Source organism: Bubalus kerabau, chromosome 1 (assembly GCF_029407905.1).
Source record: "Bubalus kerabau isolate K-KA32 ecotype Philippines breed swamp buffalo chromosome 1, PCC_UOA_SB_1v2, whole genome shotgun sequence".
NCBI classification, from domain to species: domain Eukaryota; kingdom Metazoa; phylum Chordata; class Mammalia; order Artiodactyla; family Bovidae; genus Bubalus; species Bubalus kerabau.
Window position 1 is genome coordinate 264,220,416 of NC_073624.1, and position 19,996 is coordinate 264,240,411.

The 19,996-nt window shown below is 43.9% G+C and overlaps 1 protein-coding gene across 7 annotated transcripts in view; it reads right to left on the reverse strand.

Moving 5' to 3' along the window:
• The window catches only part of MCTP1 (multiple C2 and transmembrane domain containing 1), a 559,844-nt gene extending 542,204 nt beyond the window's left edge, over window positions 1-17,640 (reverse strand). For all 7 annotated transcript variants that reach the window (XM_055565018.1, XM_055565010.1, XM_055565001.1 and 4 more), the window contains exon 1: window positions 16,903-17,640. In XM_055565018.1, coding sequence (XP_055420993.1) covers window positions 16,903-17,640 — 738 coding nt within the window. The remainder of the gene's footprint in view (window positions 1-16,902) is intronic.
• Between the last annotated feature and the right edge of the window lie 2,356 nt (window positions 17,641-19,996).

Sequence of the window (19,996 nt, forward strand, 5' to 3'; positions counted from 1 at the left end):
TAGGCAAGAGTACTGGAGTGGCTTGCCATTGCCTTCTCCGAACGCACTTCTCTACCACATTACAAAACAACTCTGAGAGCCACGTGGTCTCACACACAGCAGCAAAGCAAAGACCCTCGTCAAGAACTTTCCCGAAGGTGGTTCTTCTCTTCATAGCCAAGCATCCAGGCTCTTAATATTGCTTCAGAACTTAAAGTCCACAATCTCCACATGGGCAAAAGACCATGTATAACCTGGCCCCTGCCAACCACTCCAGACCCATCCTCCCTTGCTTTCCCTCTTACTAACCAAATTCTAACTGCCCACACAATCTTCCTCTAAGCTCCTTCTGCTGTAGTTTCCTCCGCCCATAACTATCCACCACCTCCCTTATTTCCTCTCCTCAGGAACCTGGCCAACTTCTGTTCGTTCTTTGCATTTCATACTACTCTGTGTCACTTCTTCAGGAAAGTCTTCCTGCCTCTCTACTTCCTGCATGATTAGGTTGGGACCTCTTGCAATTCATTCTTGTAGTTCAATGTATCTCTCTACTCCTCTGAATGTGTTAACTGCAATTGATAATTATGTGTGTATTTTTTTAACTTAATGAAAGTTTCTCCTACTAGATCATAAGGTCTATAAGAATTGATCTTTCATCAAGGTTTTAAAAGATACTATGTCTACCACAGTGTAACAATTTCATAAATATGTGAGGAAGGGAGAGAGAAAAAGAGGAGGGATGAGTTACCAAATTCACGGGTACTGGATTGGAAGGAGACCTTTCAGCAACACTTGTATATTGGGGGCTGGTTCATTACCTAGAACATTCTAACCAAATCTTTCCCCTATTCCAAGACACCTGGAAAGAACTGCATGACAAGCAGATGGAGCAGCTCTTCAGGGTTGAGGAAAACCAGGGAACACAGCAATTAGAGATCTGGAGCCAGTCACTTAGGGACAAAATCCCAGCTCTGCCACTCACCAGCTGCGCGACCTCAAGCAACTCCCCACCCTTTCTGGGCCTCCATTGATCCATCTATAAAGCATGAGACTAAGAATCTGTGTTCCTTCCTGTCAAGAAGATTATGAAGTAACGTCTGTGAAACAGTAACAGGCACAAGACTAAGATTGTACTGCTGTTATTGTCATTAATCAAGAAACATTCAAAGTTTTATCAATCCCACTGGATGTACCATAAGGCAAGAACCATCTTGCCTTTTCCTTATTTAAGGCATACATCCCACTAGGTAGATTCACAAAGGACTAGATGCTCTGAGAACAATTTGTTTTCCTGTCCAGAGATCCTAACACCTAGACTAATTGCAGGACGCACAGGTTTATTTTCACAGGAGTTTAACAACATGATTGAAGTCAAGAGACACGTACAGAACACGTAAGATCTGAAATATATTCATTTATGAGCTCTTGGAATTGAGCCTGCAAATAAACTAACCCACGCCTACTCCTTGTATCTTTTTAGATTCTTTTCTCTGACTAATAACTGGCACATCCCTCCAGCTGTCCCTCCAAAGCAATACTGAGACTTGGACTCACTGACAGGACTGTTGCTGAAGGAATGGCAGACTCAAGCACGAACCACTGGTCTGGGCATGTCTTGTACCTGGCACTGGAGCTCTGATGTGGCCTGACCACTGGTAGAGCAGTGGGTACCCTGGAAACTACAACCCTGGCAGAAATCAGCTGCCTGTTAACCAGCTCTGCCATTTAATAAGTGTGGACAGAATCAGGACTGCAGACAAATTACTTAAACATCCTCTAAGAATTTCCCATACATAAAACACAACTATACCGTACGCCTACTTCACAAACGATTCAGTGATAAAGAATCTGCCCGCCAACACAGGAGACACGAGAGACTCAGTTTCAATTCGAGATGGGAAGATCCCCTGGAGAAGGAAATGGCAACCCACTCCAGTATTCTTGCCTGGAACAGAGGAGCCTGGCAGGCTACAGTCCATGGGGTCGCAAAGAGTTGAACACGACTAAGCAGCTGAGAGTGAGCACACGCATAGCATATACCTTTATATAGTTCTATAAATAAATGCATAGATAACAATATATTCTGTCAAAATTGCTGTGAGATTTAAAGTGAAATAATGCACATAGTCTGTAACGTTTAGTTGACACTATGTAAACAATGTCCAGCAGGTAGATCCACTTTGTCTCCTGCTACTACCATGCTGTTCATGAAATAATAGCAGTAATGATAGAAATGAAATGAAGCTGTAGAATATAGAAAATACATAATTATAAGGGTCTTGTAAATTATGTTCCTTGAGATAATATCAATAACAGAAGTAACAATGATTTAGAGTGGGGACCCTGCTTAGGAAGAATTTTTTTAAGTAGGACCAACATTTAAAAGTTGCTAGAAATACCTTTCTCTAGCAATCAAAGAGGTCTTAGAGGGCTTCCCACCAGTAAGAAGGAAGTGATAGATCAGGATTATGCCTGACACTAACATAATCTGTCACACTAAATTTGTCTTCTTCATTTGTTATGAGAAATTAGAAAAATGGGTAGGAAATGGCAGAGGCAAAGAAGAGCTGTGATGTCAGTACTGAGATGAGGAGAAAGATGAGGCTTTAACACTTCATTCCCAACTTCCACCTGGAGCTGTTTTCCTAAACTAGACTTCTTAGGCATATGTGCATGCTACATCACTTCAGTCATTTCCGTCTCTTTGCGACCCCATGGACTGTGGCCCACCAGGCTCCTCCGTCCATGGGCTTTTCCAGGCACAGATACTGGAGTGGGTTGCCATGCCCTCCTCCAGGGGATCTTCCAGACCCAAGGATCAAACCTGCCTCTCTTACATCTCCTGGATTCCCAGGTAGGTTCTTTACCACTAGCGCCACACAAACAGCCTCCCTCTGCAGGGCTTAAGGGCCAGGTGACCTGAATCCAAATTATACTGATGTATGATGGTGGACAAGTCACTTAATCTCTCGTGGTGCAGTTTATTCATCCAAAAAACACAAATGATAATAAACTTACTTTGGTAAGTATTGTAGTAAACAAATAAGTTAATACATAAAGAGCACTTAGAACAGTGCCCAAACATAACAAATGCTCTGTGTGTTGTTATTAATACTAGTTATGAAGCGTCAAACAAACCCAAAGAAAAAGAGATCAGATCCGTGGTTACCAGAAAGTGCAGGGAGGAGGGGGATATGGATGAAGGCAGTCAAAAGGTACAAACTTCCAGTTTAAGATAAATAAGTACTAAGGATAGAATAGACAACATGGTAAATACAATTAACACTGCAGCACAGTATACCTGAAAGTTGGGATAACATTAAACCCTAGGAGTTCTCTTCATAAGAAGTTTTTAAAATCTTTTCTAAAATTAACTATTTTAATTGGAGGTTAATGACTTTACAATATTGTAGTGGTTTTTGCCATACACTGACATGAGTCAGCCATGGGTGTGCATGTGTCCCCCATCCCAAAACCCCCCTCCCCCCTCCATCCCCAGCCCATCCCTCAGGGTTGTCCCAGCCACCGGCTTTGAGTGCCCTGTTTCATGCCTGTTTCAGGCACTTGGACTGGTGATCTATTTCACATATGGTGATATTCATGTTTCAATGCTATTCTCTCAAATCATCCCCCCCTCACCCTCTCCCACAGAGTCCAAAACTCTGTTCTCTATATCTGTGTCTCTTTTGCTGTCTCACATATAGGGTCATCGTTACCATCTTTCTAAATTCCATATATATGTGTTAATATACTGTACTGGTGTTTTTCTTTCTAATTTACTTCACTTTGTATAATGAGATGATGGATGTTCATTAAACTTACGATGATTACTTCATGACATACCTAAATCATTATGCTGTACAACTTAAACGTATACAGTGCTATATGTCAATTATACCTCAATTAAACTGGAAGAAAAATAAAACGATAAAACAAAATAAAATAAAATAGGGGTAAGAGGACCCAGGAACTGGTTGGCCTCAGGTCAAAGGTGAGATGGTACAATTTAGCCAAGAGAGCCCAGCTCAGGGTGGCCATAGGAGGACCACCATCAGCATGCTCAGCCTCACATAACCCAACTTCAGAAGGCGGAATGTGCATTGTGATTTAACAAAAATTTAATTCAAAGGCGGGGGGTAAAGGTCAAGCCCTATCACAATAGATACTACCACAAAAAAGGTCACAGACACTTATTCAAAACAAGTTCACACAAATCTAGTGCAAAGTCCTAGCATCAAATACAAACACAATTTCTGTAGTTGCTTGAAACTCAAGTTAGACTTCGACTCCTAGAAAGAAGAAAAAACTAGATTTTAAAATATGGACCAGGCACTTACAAAATACAGCACTCAAAATGCCATCCAGATATAACTAAGAGGATTATGTTATAAAAAGAGCCGTTGAGAATCATTAGCAACATTAACAAAAAATAAAATATCCTTTAAGCAGTCAACACAAGCAAAAGCTCTGCTGTCCCAGATCCATTTGTTCCTAATTTAATTATTCTCCAACTCTCTTTTTCAGGTGATTTCAAAAAATGAGCTTTCTGTGATTATGAGAATACATCTTTATGACCCTAAAGGTTATCATTCTTCTCTAATTAAAAGATGAACTGTATCAATAAAGTAGCTCACCACGTTGCTGCCCCCCCCCTTTTTTTTTAATCTGTGAGGATCACTTTGTGAGAATAAAGCCAAGCCAAGCTTGAAAATACTAATGATAAATCTTAGGTATTTGTGAGATCTAGGTTTCAAAAGATTACGGAAATAATTCAGTGACCTCTCTTCCATGGTGGCTGTAAATAAGATGGATATTTACAGAAGAAAGATTTTTCTATTGAAGAAAAGGCATTCCTTATACAATTAAATTCAACAGAAGATTACTCATCCCCTTTGTAGAACACCAGGCATGTGTCTGACTCTTAGTGACCCCAAGGACTGTAGCCTGCCAGGCTCCTCTGTCCATGGGATTTTCCAGGCAGGAATACTGAAGTATGTTGCCATTCCTTTCTCTAGGGAATCTTCCCAACCCAGGGATCAAACCAGAGTCTCCTGCTTGGCAGGTGGATTCTTTACCAATGAACCACCTGAGAAGCCCAGGAAACCACAACTGTCTGCTAGATGTCTTTTTTTTTTCCTTTGGTTGAGCTGGTTATTGTACACCTACTCATACTAAATGAACTTAGACCATTTATAAAGACTATGTTATCACTGAACCTTAGTATCATCAGATTAACTTCAGTGGAAAAATTTTAGAGTTCCTCTGCTTATCTTTGACTCCAGGGGGAAATACAATGTATGTGAAAGAATAGATATGTGTATAAACCATAATAGGTGAAGGCATATGTATGAATGTGTGTGTGTGTATACAACATATGTCGAAGTAACACAAAATACCAAAAAACTATAGGAACCAATCATTTAAACTTCACTGTGAAAAAAAAAAATTATTAAAAAAAAATGCTCGAGTTTATTTTCTCTGCTCAGTTCCCAGAAGGACAAGTGAAATAGCTGAAAGGCAAATTGCAGGAGGGCAGTGAACGAAGAGCCAAGACCCAAATAATATACCACCTGGTTATTTCTGTAACAGAGACACACAAATGCAAGATATACAAAGACCCATGCACGGCAAAGTCCATACAGATCTTCCTCGTATTCTAGCATCTACCCAAGGAGAAAACTGCTGGAGCTGGAGGAAATGAAAATGTCAGGTAGAAAGGAATAGATTAAGAAAATTTTACAAACCCCAATCTTCCTTGAAAAGAGGCAGAGGGAGTGGGGCATCTCGGAAACTGACGATGTGGTTCTCCCTCCCATCTTTGCCTATTCCCCTCATTCTCACTTAGCTGACTCCCTATGAGCAGGGCAGGAAGTCAAAAAAGCAGCAGGCTGAGGAGATCCAACCAGTCCATCCTAAAGCAAATCAGTCCTGAATATTCATGGGAAGGACGGATGCTGAAACTCCAAAACTTTGGCCACCTGATGTGAAGATCTGACTTACTGGAAAAGACCCTGATGCTGGGAAAGATTGAGGGCAGGAGGAGAAGGGGACGACAGAGGATGAGATGGTTGGATGGCATCACCGACTCAATGGGCAGGAGTCTGAGTAAACTCTGGGAGTTGGTGATGGACAGGGAGGCCTGGCGTGCTGCAGCCCATGGGGTCGCAAAGAGTCTGACACGACTGAGCGACTGACCTGAACTGAACTGAGGCTAATGTAAACGCAGGCTACCTAGGGGCCAAAGGGAGCGGAGAGGTGCTGGGGTGATGGCCAAAGTGCTGAAGCCAGTGTTGGTTTGCTTGAAACCACTGAGTTGAAACAGCACATACGTGAGGCCAGTGAGAACCAGGAGCGGTCCCAGCCTCAGAAGGACCCCATCACTGCCCCTCACCTCCAGCGTCCTTTTGAAAGTTGAGGGAGGCATAGAAAGGAGAGGGAGCCACAGTTCATGACTGCACTCAGAGACAGCGGGGCACACAGATCTAGAGTGTTCCCACCTCCAGGGAGCTTTGGCAACAGCTTTGTAATGACACAGAACTCGTCTCCAAAATCTATTTCAATTGCAAAAGAGATTTTGGAAAACACTCAGACTTCTAGTTTGGTGTGGAAAATATCATTCAAAAACAACTATAGAAATGTTGAAATTTTCTTTTATCAAAGGCTATTTTACATTTCAATAAAAGAACAGGAGTCAAATATGGCTAAAGGTCCAGATAGAATATCGTTTCTATTCTGAGAGAAGATCAAGTTGCAATTTTCAGAAACTGACCATGTATTCACGCATGGGTCAATTTTGTGTCTGACAGAGAATGCACATCACAACATTTGAGGCATGACGCCTTAAGACAGAAAAATGCCAACAAAGCCCTTCAATTCCAAACCCTTGCATTATATATGTCCCCAAATATTTAATCACTTTTACATCCGGCACCATAAAAATCTGTGTAACAAAAATATGTAGGGGGTTTTTGTTTTATCTGTTTTTTTTTTAAAACACAAACATATGCCTTGTCTTTTCTTTTGTTTCATTAACACTCACTGCTTTCAGTACCTAATACTGCAGAGAAAATAACTATTTTACTCAAGAAGAATCCAAAATAACTATCAAGAATATGAGGTTTTACATTAAAAAGAATGAAATAATGCCATTTGCAGCAACATGGATGGACCTAGAGTTTATAACAGTACGTGAAGTTAAGCCAGAAAGACAAATGACGTATCACTTATATGTGGAATCTAAAATATGACACAAATAAACTTATCTACGAAACAGAAAAAGACTCACAGACATAGAGAACAGGCTTGCAGTTGCCAAGGAAGAGGGGGGGATGGATTGAAAGTCTGATGTTAGCAGAAGCAATCTGGTATATATAGAATGGATAAACAGCAAGGTCCTACTGTATACCATAGGAAATAATATTCAATATCCTGTGATAAATCATAATGGAAAATATGAAAAAGAACATACACATAACTGAATCAGTTTTACACTAGAAATTAACACATTATAAATCAGTTCAGTTCAGTTGTTCAGTCATGTCCAACTCTTTGTGACCCCATGGACTACAGCACGCTAGGCCTCCCTGTCCATTTTTTAAACTACAATTAAAAAAAATTTTTTTAAGACCGAGTTATTACAGTAAATAAGTGACAACTGGGCACCCAAGGGCCCAGCACCCTCAACCATGTTGCATACATGCAAATTCAGAATCCAACCTTCCCTCTCCCTCCCAAAGGAAAATACCTTTTAGTAAAAGCATTTCGAACCAGAAACAGGAAAAATCAAAAACATAAGGAAGGAATGTGCTGTGATTTATTCCTTTCACTCTACCTTTTCCCGAAGGTCCAGATGCATCACTGGTCTTAAAAATCTGTCCATGTCCTCCTCCCCAGGATCAGTCACCCGCCAACTTCAGGCTCTAACAGACTGTCCTGGCCTCTGACTTCATCCTTCCAAGACTCAAGTCTCCCTGTTCAAATGCCTCTGGGGCCCTAGATACACTCGCTCCTCAACCCTCAGAGTTCCCACACCTTCATTTGCACCTTCATTTCCCAATATCCCCTCCTGCAAACACCCTAGGATTCAGTCCCACTACTGACGCCCCATTTCCTGAATTCACAGGGCACATGTTCGCCTGGGAGCACCCTCAAATTACTGCCACCCAGCCTGCTCCTTACTTGCATCCACACCCGCGCCATCTCTTCTGCAGACGCTACCATTTCCCTGCTCTCTGGGCCCACCCCAACCACCCGTGTCTTTAAGGACTACATCCATCAGTTAACCCATCTTCTCCTTTAACTTCAACCTCCCCTTCTCTATCTTCATTGGAAGCAAAGCCAATAGCCTGCCCACGATCCCCTCCCAGCACAGTCCTTGTGCTCTCAGCACCACTTTCTTTTACTCCTGGGAAAGGCCAAACTTCTTGACCTGCCTCCCTGTCCCCCCTCCTCTTTCCACGCACCCCTCCACCTGTTGCATTCCATCTTCCATCCCACCACTCCTGATGCTGCTATTCTGTGAAATGTTATCGATACCCACTGTATCCAGGTAACATTCTCCTGGCACTAGAAAGGGAGAGGCAAAGTCAAACATGAGCTCTCTGAGTCAGAAGTTCAAGCTGATAGCTGAATTCAGCCCAGAGATATACTTTATTTGATCTGTGTTGCAGTTAAAAAAAAATGAACTATTTGCCAAAAATGCGAGATTCTGGAGACGACACACAAAAATCCGGATTATTTTGGCTTCTGTTAAAGAAACGAGAAACTCTGGCTGCACTGCTTCTTTCACTGAATGATAATCATCAGCTGGAGGGAGAAGTAGCTGCCCCTGGAATGGAGCCCTTGGCGCCTTCCTTCACTCACTGCCTGCCCCAGCAAACCTCCTGTGCTCATTTACTTTTATGTCCCCTGTGGGTAATGGAGTTTGAACACATGCTCTAGATCACTGCTGTCCGAGAAAATAAAAATGTGTCACACACACACAACTGAAAATTTTCCAGCAGCCACACTTTTTAAATGAAAAGAAATGGGTAAAATTAACTTTAATAATATATTTTATTTAATCCAATATATCCACGTTACTATTTTCAACACGCAAGTCATATAAGAAATTAGTAGTAAGGTATTTTACCTCCTTTTCTTTGAGCTGATGCTTCAAAAATCTGGTGTGCGCGTTACACTTTCCACACATTTCAACATGAACTAGCCACTTCTCCAGTGCTCAGTAGCCGAGTGTCTCTGCCATATGGGACGGCGCAGCCCCAGCTGCTTAGTTTCTGTGGTTGGTATTGTTTAGTTGCTAAGTTGTGTCTGACTCTTTTGCGGACCCATGGACCGTAGCCCACGAGGCTCCTCCGTTCATAGGATTTCCCAGGCAAGAATACTGGACTCAGTTGCCATTTCCTTCTCCAGGGGATCTTCCCAAACCAGGGACTGAACCCACGTCTCCTGCGTTGCAGGCGGATTCTTTACCACCGAGCCCCTGGGAAAGCCCCAGATGCTTAGTGGTTAGTTATAAAAATCACCTTGCAATCAGAAATAGAGAAAATGTTAAGGAGAAAGAGAAAACAAGCAGGGCTAAGGAAAAGAGGGGATGATGTCGAGGAGCAGGCAGGGTGAGAGTTAGAAAACAGAAGAATAAGCAGGGACACAGCGACAATGAGTGAACAGCCCTGGTTCAGTCCTCCAAGGGAAGAAACACCCTTGATAGGCAATGCTGATGTTCTGAAGGAGGCTTTGGTGTTCTAAAAATATGCTGAACATTAGCCAGGTGGTCACTATGAAAAGCAACTGGCAGACCATCTGAACCCCAGTTCACACACTTGGCACCTCAAGAGGCAGCAGAATGAGTCAGGCTAATGAGGGCAGGATTCTTGATCAAGATGGGATTTTTTAATCTATAGTAAATGGAGCTGAGGAGAAGTGCAATGAAGCAGGCAGCAAAGCGATCTTAAGCTAACATCCAAGGGGAGGTCAAGACTCAGAGATCGTGAGGCAGGACATGTCAACAAGCGCCAGTGATCCAGACGTGGGGGTGTAATTTTAGAGGCCAGACAAGGAGACTGGGGTGCAAAACAGATAGCTGGGGTCAGAGACCAGCAACAAGAAACGCACCCCCGAGCCAGACACCTCAGAAGCAGACATCACTCCCCGATCCCCCACGTGAGCACACTACGGTGGTCATATGCTCCCTTGTGCCCTCAGATATGAACCAGAATTAAAGCCCAGGCTAAGAAGAGCCAATCCAGCAGCTCAGAGAAGAGGGAAGTGTCAAATACGTTTGCCAGGCATAAAAGGACTTGGAAACAAGAAGGCAAGAAGAACATCTTTCTACAACCATAAAGTGATTTTGAAACTTCTCCAAGAGAACTTATCTCTGAATAGCTCCAGCCCATCCATTCATCCCTTCATTCATTCAGCAATGGTTTAAAACGGTAATAAATGGTAATGGTATAAATAACAGTATAAAACGGTAATCCATTTTACAATGTTGATTCCATAGGTCCACTGTCCTGCTGCTGCTGCTGCTGCTAAGTCGCTTCAGTCGTGTCCAACTCTGTGCGACCCCATAGACAGAAGCCCACCAGGCTCCCCCATCTATGGGATTCTCAAGGCAAGAACATTGGAGTGGGTTGCCATTTCCTTCTCCAATGTGTGAAAGTGAAAAGTGAAAGTGAAGTCGCTCAGTCATGTCCAACTCTGAGTGACCCAATGGACTGCAGCCTACCAGGCTCCTCCGTCCATGGGATTTTCCAGGCAAGAGTACTGGAGTGGGTTGCCGTTGCCTTCTCTGTCCACTGTCCTAAGGCTTGCCAAATTCTATTCTAGCAGTGCAAAATAAGGTGTGATTGCTAATACAGAAGGGGCCTCTCTAAATAAAATCCGTAGAATTAGGAGGCTTGCCTTGATCCTAAAATGTCCAGAGTCCCATCTATCATGTGCCATAATTTTCCAGATTGGCTAGGGCCAAAAAGAATGGGAAATAAGGCTGATGTAAAACATCTCAAAAGAGATTTCATAGGAAAATTGTTCTCTCAAGAACATAATATGTGAGACTTTTAAATCTCATTATATTGAAAATGAAGTTTTCATGCTGCTTGCATTCAGACTAATATTGAATATGAATATTTGGAGACACTGGGGAAATGGTGGCCTGCTATTTTGCTGAAAAAAAAATTCTAATAAACTGGTATACATTGGAGCGAGAAATATATTTGCATACAATTTTGAATTGTTAAGGTTTAGTAATTACTTTTCACACCTGATTTATAAAAAACAATGTAAAGTAGAAGAAAAAGTTGATAATGACAAAGACATCAAGATAGCACATAAACCTCACCATGCAGGCAAAAATATAATAGTTTCAATGATAGCAATAAAATCCACAAATAAAGACAGTAAAGTTTATTTGACAAGTGAAAAAAAAATGACTTGAGGAACTTTATAGGAAGATAAGCTTATCATAAATAGGTATGCTTTGCACTGTATTTTCATGGAAACAAGAAAGATTATCTAAAGCAAGTTAAAACAGTATCTATTTCATTCACAAAAACAACCCCCTCCCCCAAAAAAGCCAGTATTCAAACAATGGCCCTCAGATATCAAGAAAAGGTTTTATTTAGGATGTTTGGTTTATTGAGGCAGGGAAATATATGGTTTTTAGTAAGTTTTCCAGGAAAATTAATAAGTCAAAGCAAAAAATTTCACATTTCAAAAAATTAATTTCTGCTACTCTAAAATAGATGTCTGCTACAAAGCTGTAAATAACTATGATTTAACTTAAAAATCCATTACCCTAACTTCAGAATCTGCAGATTTTGTCAACGCTTCCAATGTTATCTACACATACTCTTTACTCGTCATCAGTCTAGAGTTGGCAAACATTTTGATAATCGATATAAGTGAAACAATCATACTACATGTTTCCTTGTGCCAAATATATATTATTAACCTTTACTTTTGTGAAATCATCCCCTATTTCCAAATGATGGAGCAACAGAAAACAAGAGGGAATGTCTGTCCTATTTTCTTTACAAACCTGTTACTCCTACTTTATCCCTCAAAGTATTTATTCACTTTTTCATGGTAGTGTCCACATATTTGCCAAAAGTTATATAAGATTTTTTTCATTACTATTTAAAGAAGCTGTGATGTCACGAGTACTGTCTGGGTTAATTTTAGGCTACTTTTGCCACCACTGCAAGGAAAATAATTTACATCAAAGGACCAGCAAAGCCCCTGTTGATTTTTTTCAGCACCCATTTACTTGCAAAGGTGGCAGCGGCAAAACTTTAATAAACCATCCAAAAATTATAACAGCACTCAACTGCTAGTCTTTATTGAGACAGGTTTCAAGCCCATCTCAATTAACATATACCTGATAACACTTGCATTTATAAATACAAGATCCGTGTGTGTGTGTGTGTGTGTGTGTGTGTGTGTGTGTGTGTATGTGTTAGTCACTCAGACATGTCAGACTCTTTGCAACCCCCATGCACCATAGCCTGTCAGGCTCCTCTGTCCATAGGATTCTCCAAGCAAGAATACTGGAGTGGATAGGATTCCTTTCTCCAGGGGATCTTCCCAACCCAGGGATCAAACCCTGGTCTCCTGCATTGTAGGCAGATTCTTCACCTTCTGAGGCATCAGGGAAGCCCACAAGATCCATAGCTCTACACAAATTCACCAGATACACCTGATATTGAAGGTTACAGGAAACAATTCCGCTCCAGAGCAAAACTATCATTCCATCTAGCCCTTTCTCTGGAATAACCTGATGATGCCAATATTTTTCAAGAATGCAATCACACATCGAACTGTACATCCTGCTCCAAAATGTCCTGAGATCTCACCCTCACGCTTTCACTTTGAAAAAGCTTTGGAAAAGTTTCTAACACTCCTTCTAGGAGCTTATTTTTTAGATTATTAGGGGGATTTTAGTAGTTTTAATTATTTACATTACTTTTTAAAATGTGTGGCTTTCCCAAGTCTGCTGCTGCTAAAGTCACTTCAGTCGTGTCCGACTCTGTGCGACCCCATAGATGGCAGCCCACCAGGCTCCCCCATCCCTGGGATTCTCCAGGCAAGAACACTGGAGAGGGCTGCCATTTCCTTCTAAGTTATGCTATTTTAAGTAAGATTAAAGACACCTGAAAAATAGATAGCAAAAATTACACAAATCACATTTTTTTAAACTTTTTGATACAGACTTTCTTTAAAAGATCATATAATTAATAAAGCCAGATTTACTTCATGTCTAGACTTAATCTTAGAAAGTACCTTCCACTTTTTATTGGAGCTTTCCTACATAATTTAGAAACTTTATCACAAGGAACGGATAATCTTCCTACTGTGTTTTGAAACATTCCTATCCTGAAACATTTCATACCCTGAATATTTTACTCTCTTTTTTCAAAATAATTTTTACTTCTCTATGAAAGCAATTTTAACAAAATGAATTTGAAAAAAATAAAGGATTAGCATTCATAAACACTGCAAACTTTTGTTAAAACACTTTAAAAATGCAACATATTCATGCCTCACTCTTTAACGGACTTTCTGATTCCAGCAAAGTATAATTTTAGTAACTCATCAAGACAGAATACATAAAATTGGCACATTTTTGATATGCACACAAATTGAGAAAGCATCTTTCCCAACTGTGTTGCAGAAAATGAAATGCATCTGGTATGACAATATGGCCCAGCACGTGAACTAGAATCAGTGGGAAGAAAGGGGTTTCTTTTTTCTTTTTTTTTCAAAGCAGAACCTTTTAAATAATGCACATGCCCCAACAGCAAGGCATTATTAAGTCTGCTAAACTGTTTCAAAGGTATATTTGACTAAAAAAAACACACACACAATAGCAAGTAGGCTGGCAGGGGCAAGGGAGGTAGACTGGTTTGTTCAGTTGTAATGATTATACAGCAGAGACTTCCAAATCTCTTTCCCAAGCAGTCCAAAATGATTTTTTTGCTTTTGCACCGTATCTCCACCCAGTCTCAGTGTATGCGCACATATGTTGTTGGGGCCTCGTGCTGGGCTGGGGGGTGGAGAGGTGGGGAGAGTGTTGGAGAACATGGCTAATGCCAGGAGCAAGCAGAGAACAAGAGAAAATTTGAGTAACCTGCTTTCTTTTGCAATGAATTTTCTTTTTTTGAGAGAAAGGGCTTTTTCTCTAGGCAATCTGAAGATGGATTTAAGGCTTTTAGCATCTTGTCTTTTATGTGTTCCCATCTGTGCTTATGAACTGTGAATAAAACTGAAATCTGCATGTGTGACAAGCTCCCTCCCCATGCCCAAGTGTCTTCAGTGAGGAGGTGCAGGGAGAGAAAGGAAATATCCCTGAGTCGGGCTGGAAGCCCGGGAGGGTGCTGCAGTTACACCTACTCCTGGACACCTTAAGGAGTCCTTGTCCAGCCCCAGGTTTCAGCTCCATTACTTCCTTCTCTCTAGAGGGGTGAGCCAGGTTCCTAGAGTTGGGCAAAGAGGCATTTAGGAGACTGAGGAATCCTCTCTGTGCATTAGTGAAAGAATGCTGCTAAAAACTGGATGTGGGACTCGTAACAGAAAACTGTCCACTTCTCAGGGCACAAGGTTTCATAAGCAGCAGATGCAGCGAATCAACAATTAAGCCTCAGGGCCTATTTTCCTGTCTACACTCCACCTGTCACCTACTCTCTGAAAGACGGTTTGCCTTTGTATTCCTCCTATGACTTCACTGACATTCTGGTTCTTTATAATGAAAAGCTTCTTTAGAACTATAAACGGTATGATCAATAATGTCATTTGTAAATGTGATATAAAAGATACGCAACGATGCATTACTGAGAACAAAGAACAAATTAATTCAGCTAATCAATCACAGAACAGATTCTAGGAAACTGGAATGTATTAATAGGCTAACTTACAAGTATTCATCAATAGGACTGAAGTTATCTCAGAGACATACAAAGTTCTAAAAGTGGTCAAGCGTAGTTGTCATGATGGAAAAACATTTTAGAGAATGACAAAACTTCTTTCTGTCATATGTTAACAATGTGACCTTGGAAAGATTCTTTAATTTCTTTGAGCATTGATTTCCTAACATATAAAATAGCAAGAACTTCTATCATGTAGGGCAGTTGTGAGGATTATATCATGCAAGTGTCCAGAATATTATGAAGACACAGGTAATAATGTTTGCTTCAAATTCTCTCAAATAGGTTTTTTGGTCTTTCGTATAGAATGTTCATATTTAAATAGCAGTATTTTTCAAATAAAGGTTGATAGCATCTGAAAACGTTTTGATAAAAATGAATATAGAGATTAATTCTGAATTCCTTTCTATTGCTATGAAAATATCTTGGTTCACTGAACTGCAAAATTATTTAGTAAGTTAACACTTGCAGAAATATGGTGTCTTTTAAAATGTTTTGATCATAAAAGTTAATAAAAACAAATGTAAACAAGTATACCAGCTCTAAAATTCTTATACATTACGATTACGTACATACTCAAAAATAAATAATTTTAAAATATATAGTATTCATCAACACTGAATTTAAAGCATCTTTGTAAAACCACCTCATTTTGGAGCCAGAATTAGGAGTTCTATTCAGTTCTCTTTCAAGACAAAAAGGAAGGGTAGGTTCATTTAGGCTTTTTGTCAATACAATCTCTGCCTCCTCCTCTGAGAATAACTGGAACCTTGTCCTAAACCATCAGGTATTTTCTAGAGCGTCAGTAACATCAGATTATTGAAGCAATTGTGTTTATGAAACAAAGCATACTAGTGCTCTGGTTTACTTCCTGATTACACTAATACATAAGCCAATAAACTGTAAAAACTTTCAACTGAAAGTCCATCTATTCCCATATCTTACCCTTCAACGCATGGCCTTATGTTTTTTGTGATGCAACTTCTAATCTAATTCAAGTTTTACTGTATATATCCCTAACCTAACTCATCAGAGTCAAGATAATGAGAATCAATATAAGATGTATTGGAATAAAAAAGTTCTTTAGGTCCCTGGCAGAATGCAACTTTCAAAATACTTGCTAGTATGACCACGATTTGATAAACATTTACAAAAGTACACCGCCTCTACGAAACCCTACAAAACCGAGGGAGTAAAAGCCGCAGCTCAGTGGAACGTTTTACAGATTTTTACTTGACTATTGCCTGACCCAAGAGTCAACATGGTGTACAAAGCAGCGTAAATTGAACGCAACTACTTTAGATGACTATAAAACAGAAAAAGCCATAGGAACATCCGTGTGACTAACTCGGAAGAGACACGCTGTCCACTTGTTAGACAGCGATCCACTCGCAGCAGGAAGTTTTGAGAAGGAAGGGCGGGAAGATGAAGACTTTTGCGCTTTAAGAGTTTCCCCAAGACATGACCTCACATTTGCCTCTTCGCATTTCTAATTTTCCCTGCAAGTGTGTTGGGCGTGCTTGCTTTTCCTTGGACAAGATGAGACTTAGCTAGACAGTCCTTTTAGGGGCTCTCCAAAAAAGTACGCATTTTATGTCTAACCTTTTTCCTATCTTATTGTGCTGTGTTTAATCGCTCAGTCGTGTCCAACTCCTTGCGACCCCATGGACTGTGGCCCGCCAGGCTCCTCTGTCCATGCGATTTCCCAGGCAACAATGCTGGAGTGGGTTGCCATTCCCTTCCCCAGGGTCCTCTCCTATTGGGCTACCATTAATACGTCCACTTTCATAGGCAGCTGAGAAAGCGACCCAAACAAGCTTCTAGCAGTAGGTGTTCTTTCTGTCCAAAGTCAAGTCAGAGGGCAAGTGAGAACTTTTCCCTCGCACTGTTTGATCCTCAGCACCCCTACCCGGCCCCTCCCGGCCACTCCCGGGGTCCCGATCCCCCACCGCTGGAGGCGTGGCCCCGCGCACCCCGGCTAGGGCCGCGCCCACCTGTCACTCACCCCGCTGCTGCCGCGCTCCGGGCCCTTCTCCGGGGTCCGCGGCTCCGCCGGGCTCGGGGCTGGCTCAGCGCGAGGCGGCGGCGGCGGCTCCAGCAGCTGCTCCAAGCAGGCGGTGCCCGGGAGCGAGGAACTCTTCTGATGGCACAAGTGCGCCGCGGTGCCCCGACGCCGCGCGCCCTCATCCCGGGCGCGGTCCCCTCTCGGGGGCGGCTGGGGCGAGGAGGACAGCGAGGATGAGGCAGAGGACGAAGAGGGAGCCGAGTCTGGGGAGCGTCCGCCGGGAGGCGTTGCGCCGGCGGCGGCGGCAGCGGCAGCGGCCCCCGGCCCCTTCCCCACGGGAAGCAGATGCCCGCGGATCCGGCGGCGCAGCGTGGACCCCGGCTCGGCCCGGCCGGTGCCTCCGGGCTCCAGAGGCTCCGGCGACGAGCAGCACAGATTGGGCTGCGAGGAGGAGAAGACGCGGTCCAGCACTTGCTTCCGTTTCTTGAAGCCGCTCCACCGGCTGCCCGCGCCACCCAAGCCGGCCGGGGCATCCCGCCGGCCCCCGGGGGGCGGCGGGGAGGGCGACGGGGTGTCCGCAGTGCGGCGCTCAGGGCCCCCCGCGCGCGCGCCCCCGCCGCCCTTGCTCTTGCCCACCCCCAGCTGCAGGTTCTTCCAGAGCCGGGCCTGAAACGAGGACGCCGCCGCCGCCGCCGCCGCCGGCTCGGGCGAGCCCGCCGCGGCCGCCCGGGGCTCCATCCTCCACCCCGCGCTCCTCCTCTCCCCTCCTCCTCCTCCTCCTTCTCCGCCCTCTCGGGCTGCGCCTCCTCCCGGAGACCCGCGGCGGCGGCGGCGGCGGACGCAGCAGCACCAGCCGGGATTGACCGGCGACTTCGGGCCAGCGCGGGGGCAAGACGCCCTAGCCACCGAGGTTCTCCCACCGCGGGACTCCGGCGGCGGCGCCGCCGCCGCCTCCTCGCGCACCGACGGGGATGGGCTGTTGCTGCGGCCAGATCGCGGCCGCCGCAAAGTTTGTGGTTCCGAACGCCGGGGCTCCAGGCCACTGGAGTCCCCCCTCCGCCCGCCCCCAGGCCGCGCCCTGGCCCCCTCTCCTCGCTGGCTCCGGACTCGGGGAGCGAAGCGCGCTCGGCCGTGCGCTCCCAGCCGCCGCGCCAGGGGATCCCGAAGCCGACGCCCTCTGGGCAGCACCTGTCAGCGGCGGGGGCGGCTGCCTCGGAACGGGGCGCGCGGGCGACTCACGCGACAGGGAGTCCTCGGCACGCCCGGACCGTCCTCCAGCTCCCGGGTGGGAGGGCGAGCGAGGCGAGACCCGGTTGGAGTTGGTTAGGGACCCGAGCCAGCTTGCTCCCCGGGAGCCGGCCACGGTTAGGTACCCACGCAGCTAGCTCTGGGCCGGCAGCGAGACGCGCCCTCCGACCATCTCGGTCCGTTCAATGAAGAGAGCCAGGGTGGAAATCATGCGCCTTCCCTGGGTCCTGTGGAGCAGCCAGTGTCCACACCGAGAGGTGAACCCGCCCGAGTCCTGAGGCTGAACGCCGCTGCCTCCGCCCCGCTGCGCGCCCTGGGTCCAGGACCAGAGTTTGATTTCTTCTGCCTTGACTTCATCCCCATCCTCCCCTCCCCGCTCTTTGCTTGTGCCCTTAGTTTCTCCTGCAATCAGGGTCTAGAGGTTTCCGGGAGTCTGACAATAAAGCAAGTCCTGAAGTTGCAGGGAGTTTACCCGTGTCCCAAGACTTGGAGGATGCGCACTGCTTCTCATCCCATTCCAAACGCAGAGTATCTTGTTCTTTTCACCCAAGTGCGTTTTCCTTTCGTTACTTACAAAGCAAATGAGAAAGGCTCCAGCAGCCTTGGTTTCTCCCCAAATCTACTGCTCCGAGGGTCTTCTGAATCTCCTGAGAGAGTAGTAGGATCCCTTCCGCACGGCAAAATGTAGGAAACTCACAAGAGCCCTGGCACCATAATGCCTAATTCCAATCTCCGCTAGCTAGCAGTATGCCCTGGATGTGTCACCCAGCGCTTTAAGGTTTTTCTTTTTCTATTTGCTTACCTTTATAACAAATATTTATTGAGCACCTACTATATGTCAAGCAATATGATAGGCTCTGAGGATGCAGCTGTGAACAAGGCCAACAGGGCTCCACCCTCATGCAGCCTATCTTCCAGTGGGAGAATTAAACAGAATTTCTAATAGTGAAAAGTCCCATGGAGAAAATAAAACAGGGTACTATAACAAAGTGGCTGTGGAGGTGGGCTTGCCAGATCAATTGCAGGACACCCAATGAAATTTGAATTTCAAATAAATGATGTACAAATAATGTTTGAGTATGCATATGTCCCAAACATTGCATGCGACTTACTAAAAGACTATTTGTTGTTTATCTGAAATTCCCTGTTTCGTATTTTTATTTTCTACATCTGACAACCCCATACAGAAGGTGTTTTTGTTGTTGTTGTTTTGAGGTTATGTGTACATCTGAGAAGCTAAATTTTGAGTTGAGGTTTAATGAGGACAAAGAGCAGTCATTGAAAGATCTGATTACAGAGCATTCCAGGAAGAAGGAACAGCAGGTGCAAAGGCCCCAAGGCAGGAAGCAGCTTGGCTTGGCATGGCATGTTCAAGGACAGATGGAACTGCTGCAAATGATGTGGAATAAGGTGGGTAAGAGATGAAAGGAATAAGTGGAGGAAGGAATAATGAAAGGAAAGCAGAGGCCTGGTGGGGTGGCTCCTACAGCCATAGTAAGAGAATGAGTCTCCTGTAAGTGAAATGGGAAGCCATTTGAGGGTTTTAAGCATGAGTGATGAGATAGTACTAATGCCTGCCTTGCAGGGCTGTTCTAAGGATAAAGTGAAAAAGGACTTCACTCAATGCCTGAGGCTTTTCCACACGAGAGAGTTACACCGAAAATACCATAACCATAAAAAATTACCTCAATATAGAGCTACTGTGATAGCTCGGAAGAGAAACTCTTTTATCCAGAAGTCTTCCCTGCAACGTAGGAAAAAATATTCTAATACTAGTTTTTCTAGGAAGTCATAATGAAAGCACAGAGAAAATAAGTAAAGAAATAAAGGATTCTCCATGTCTGTG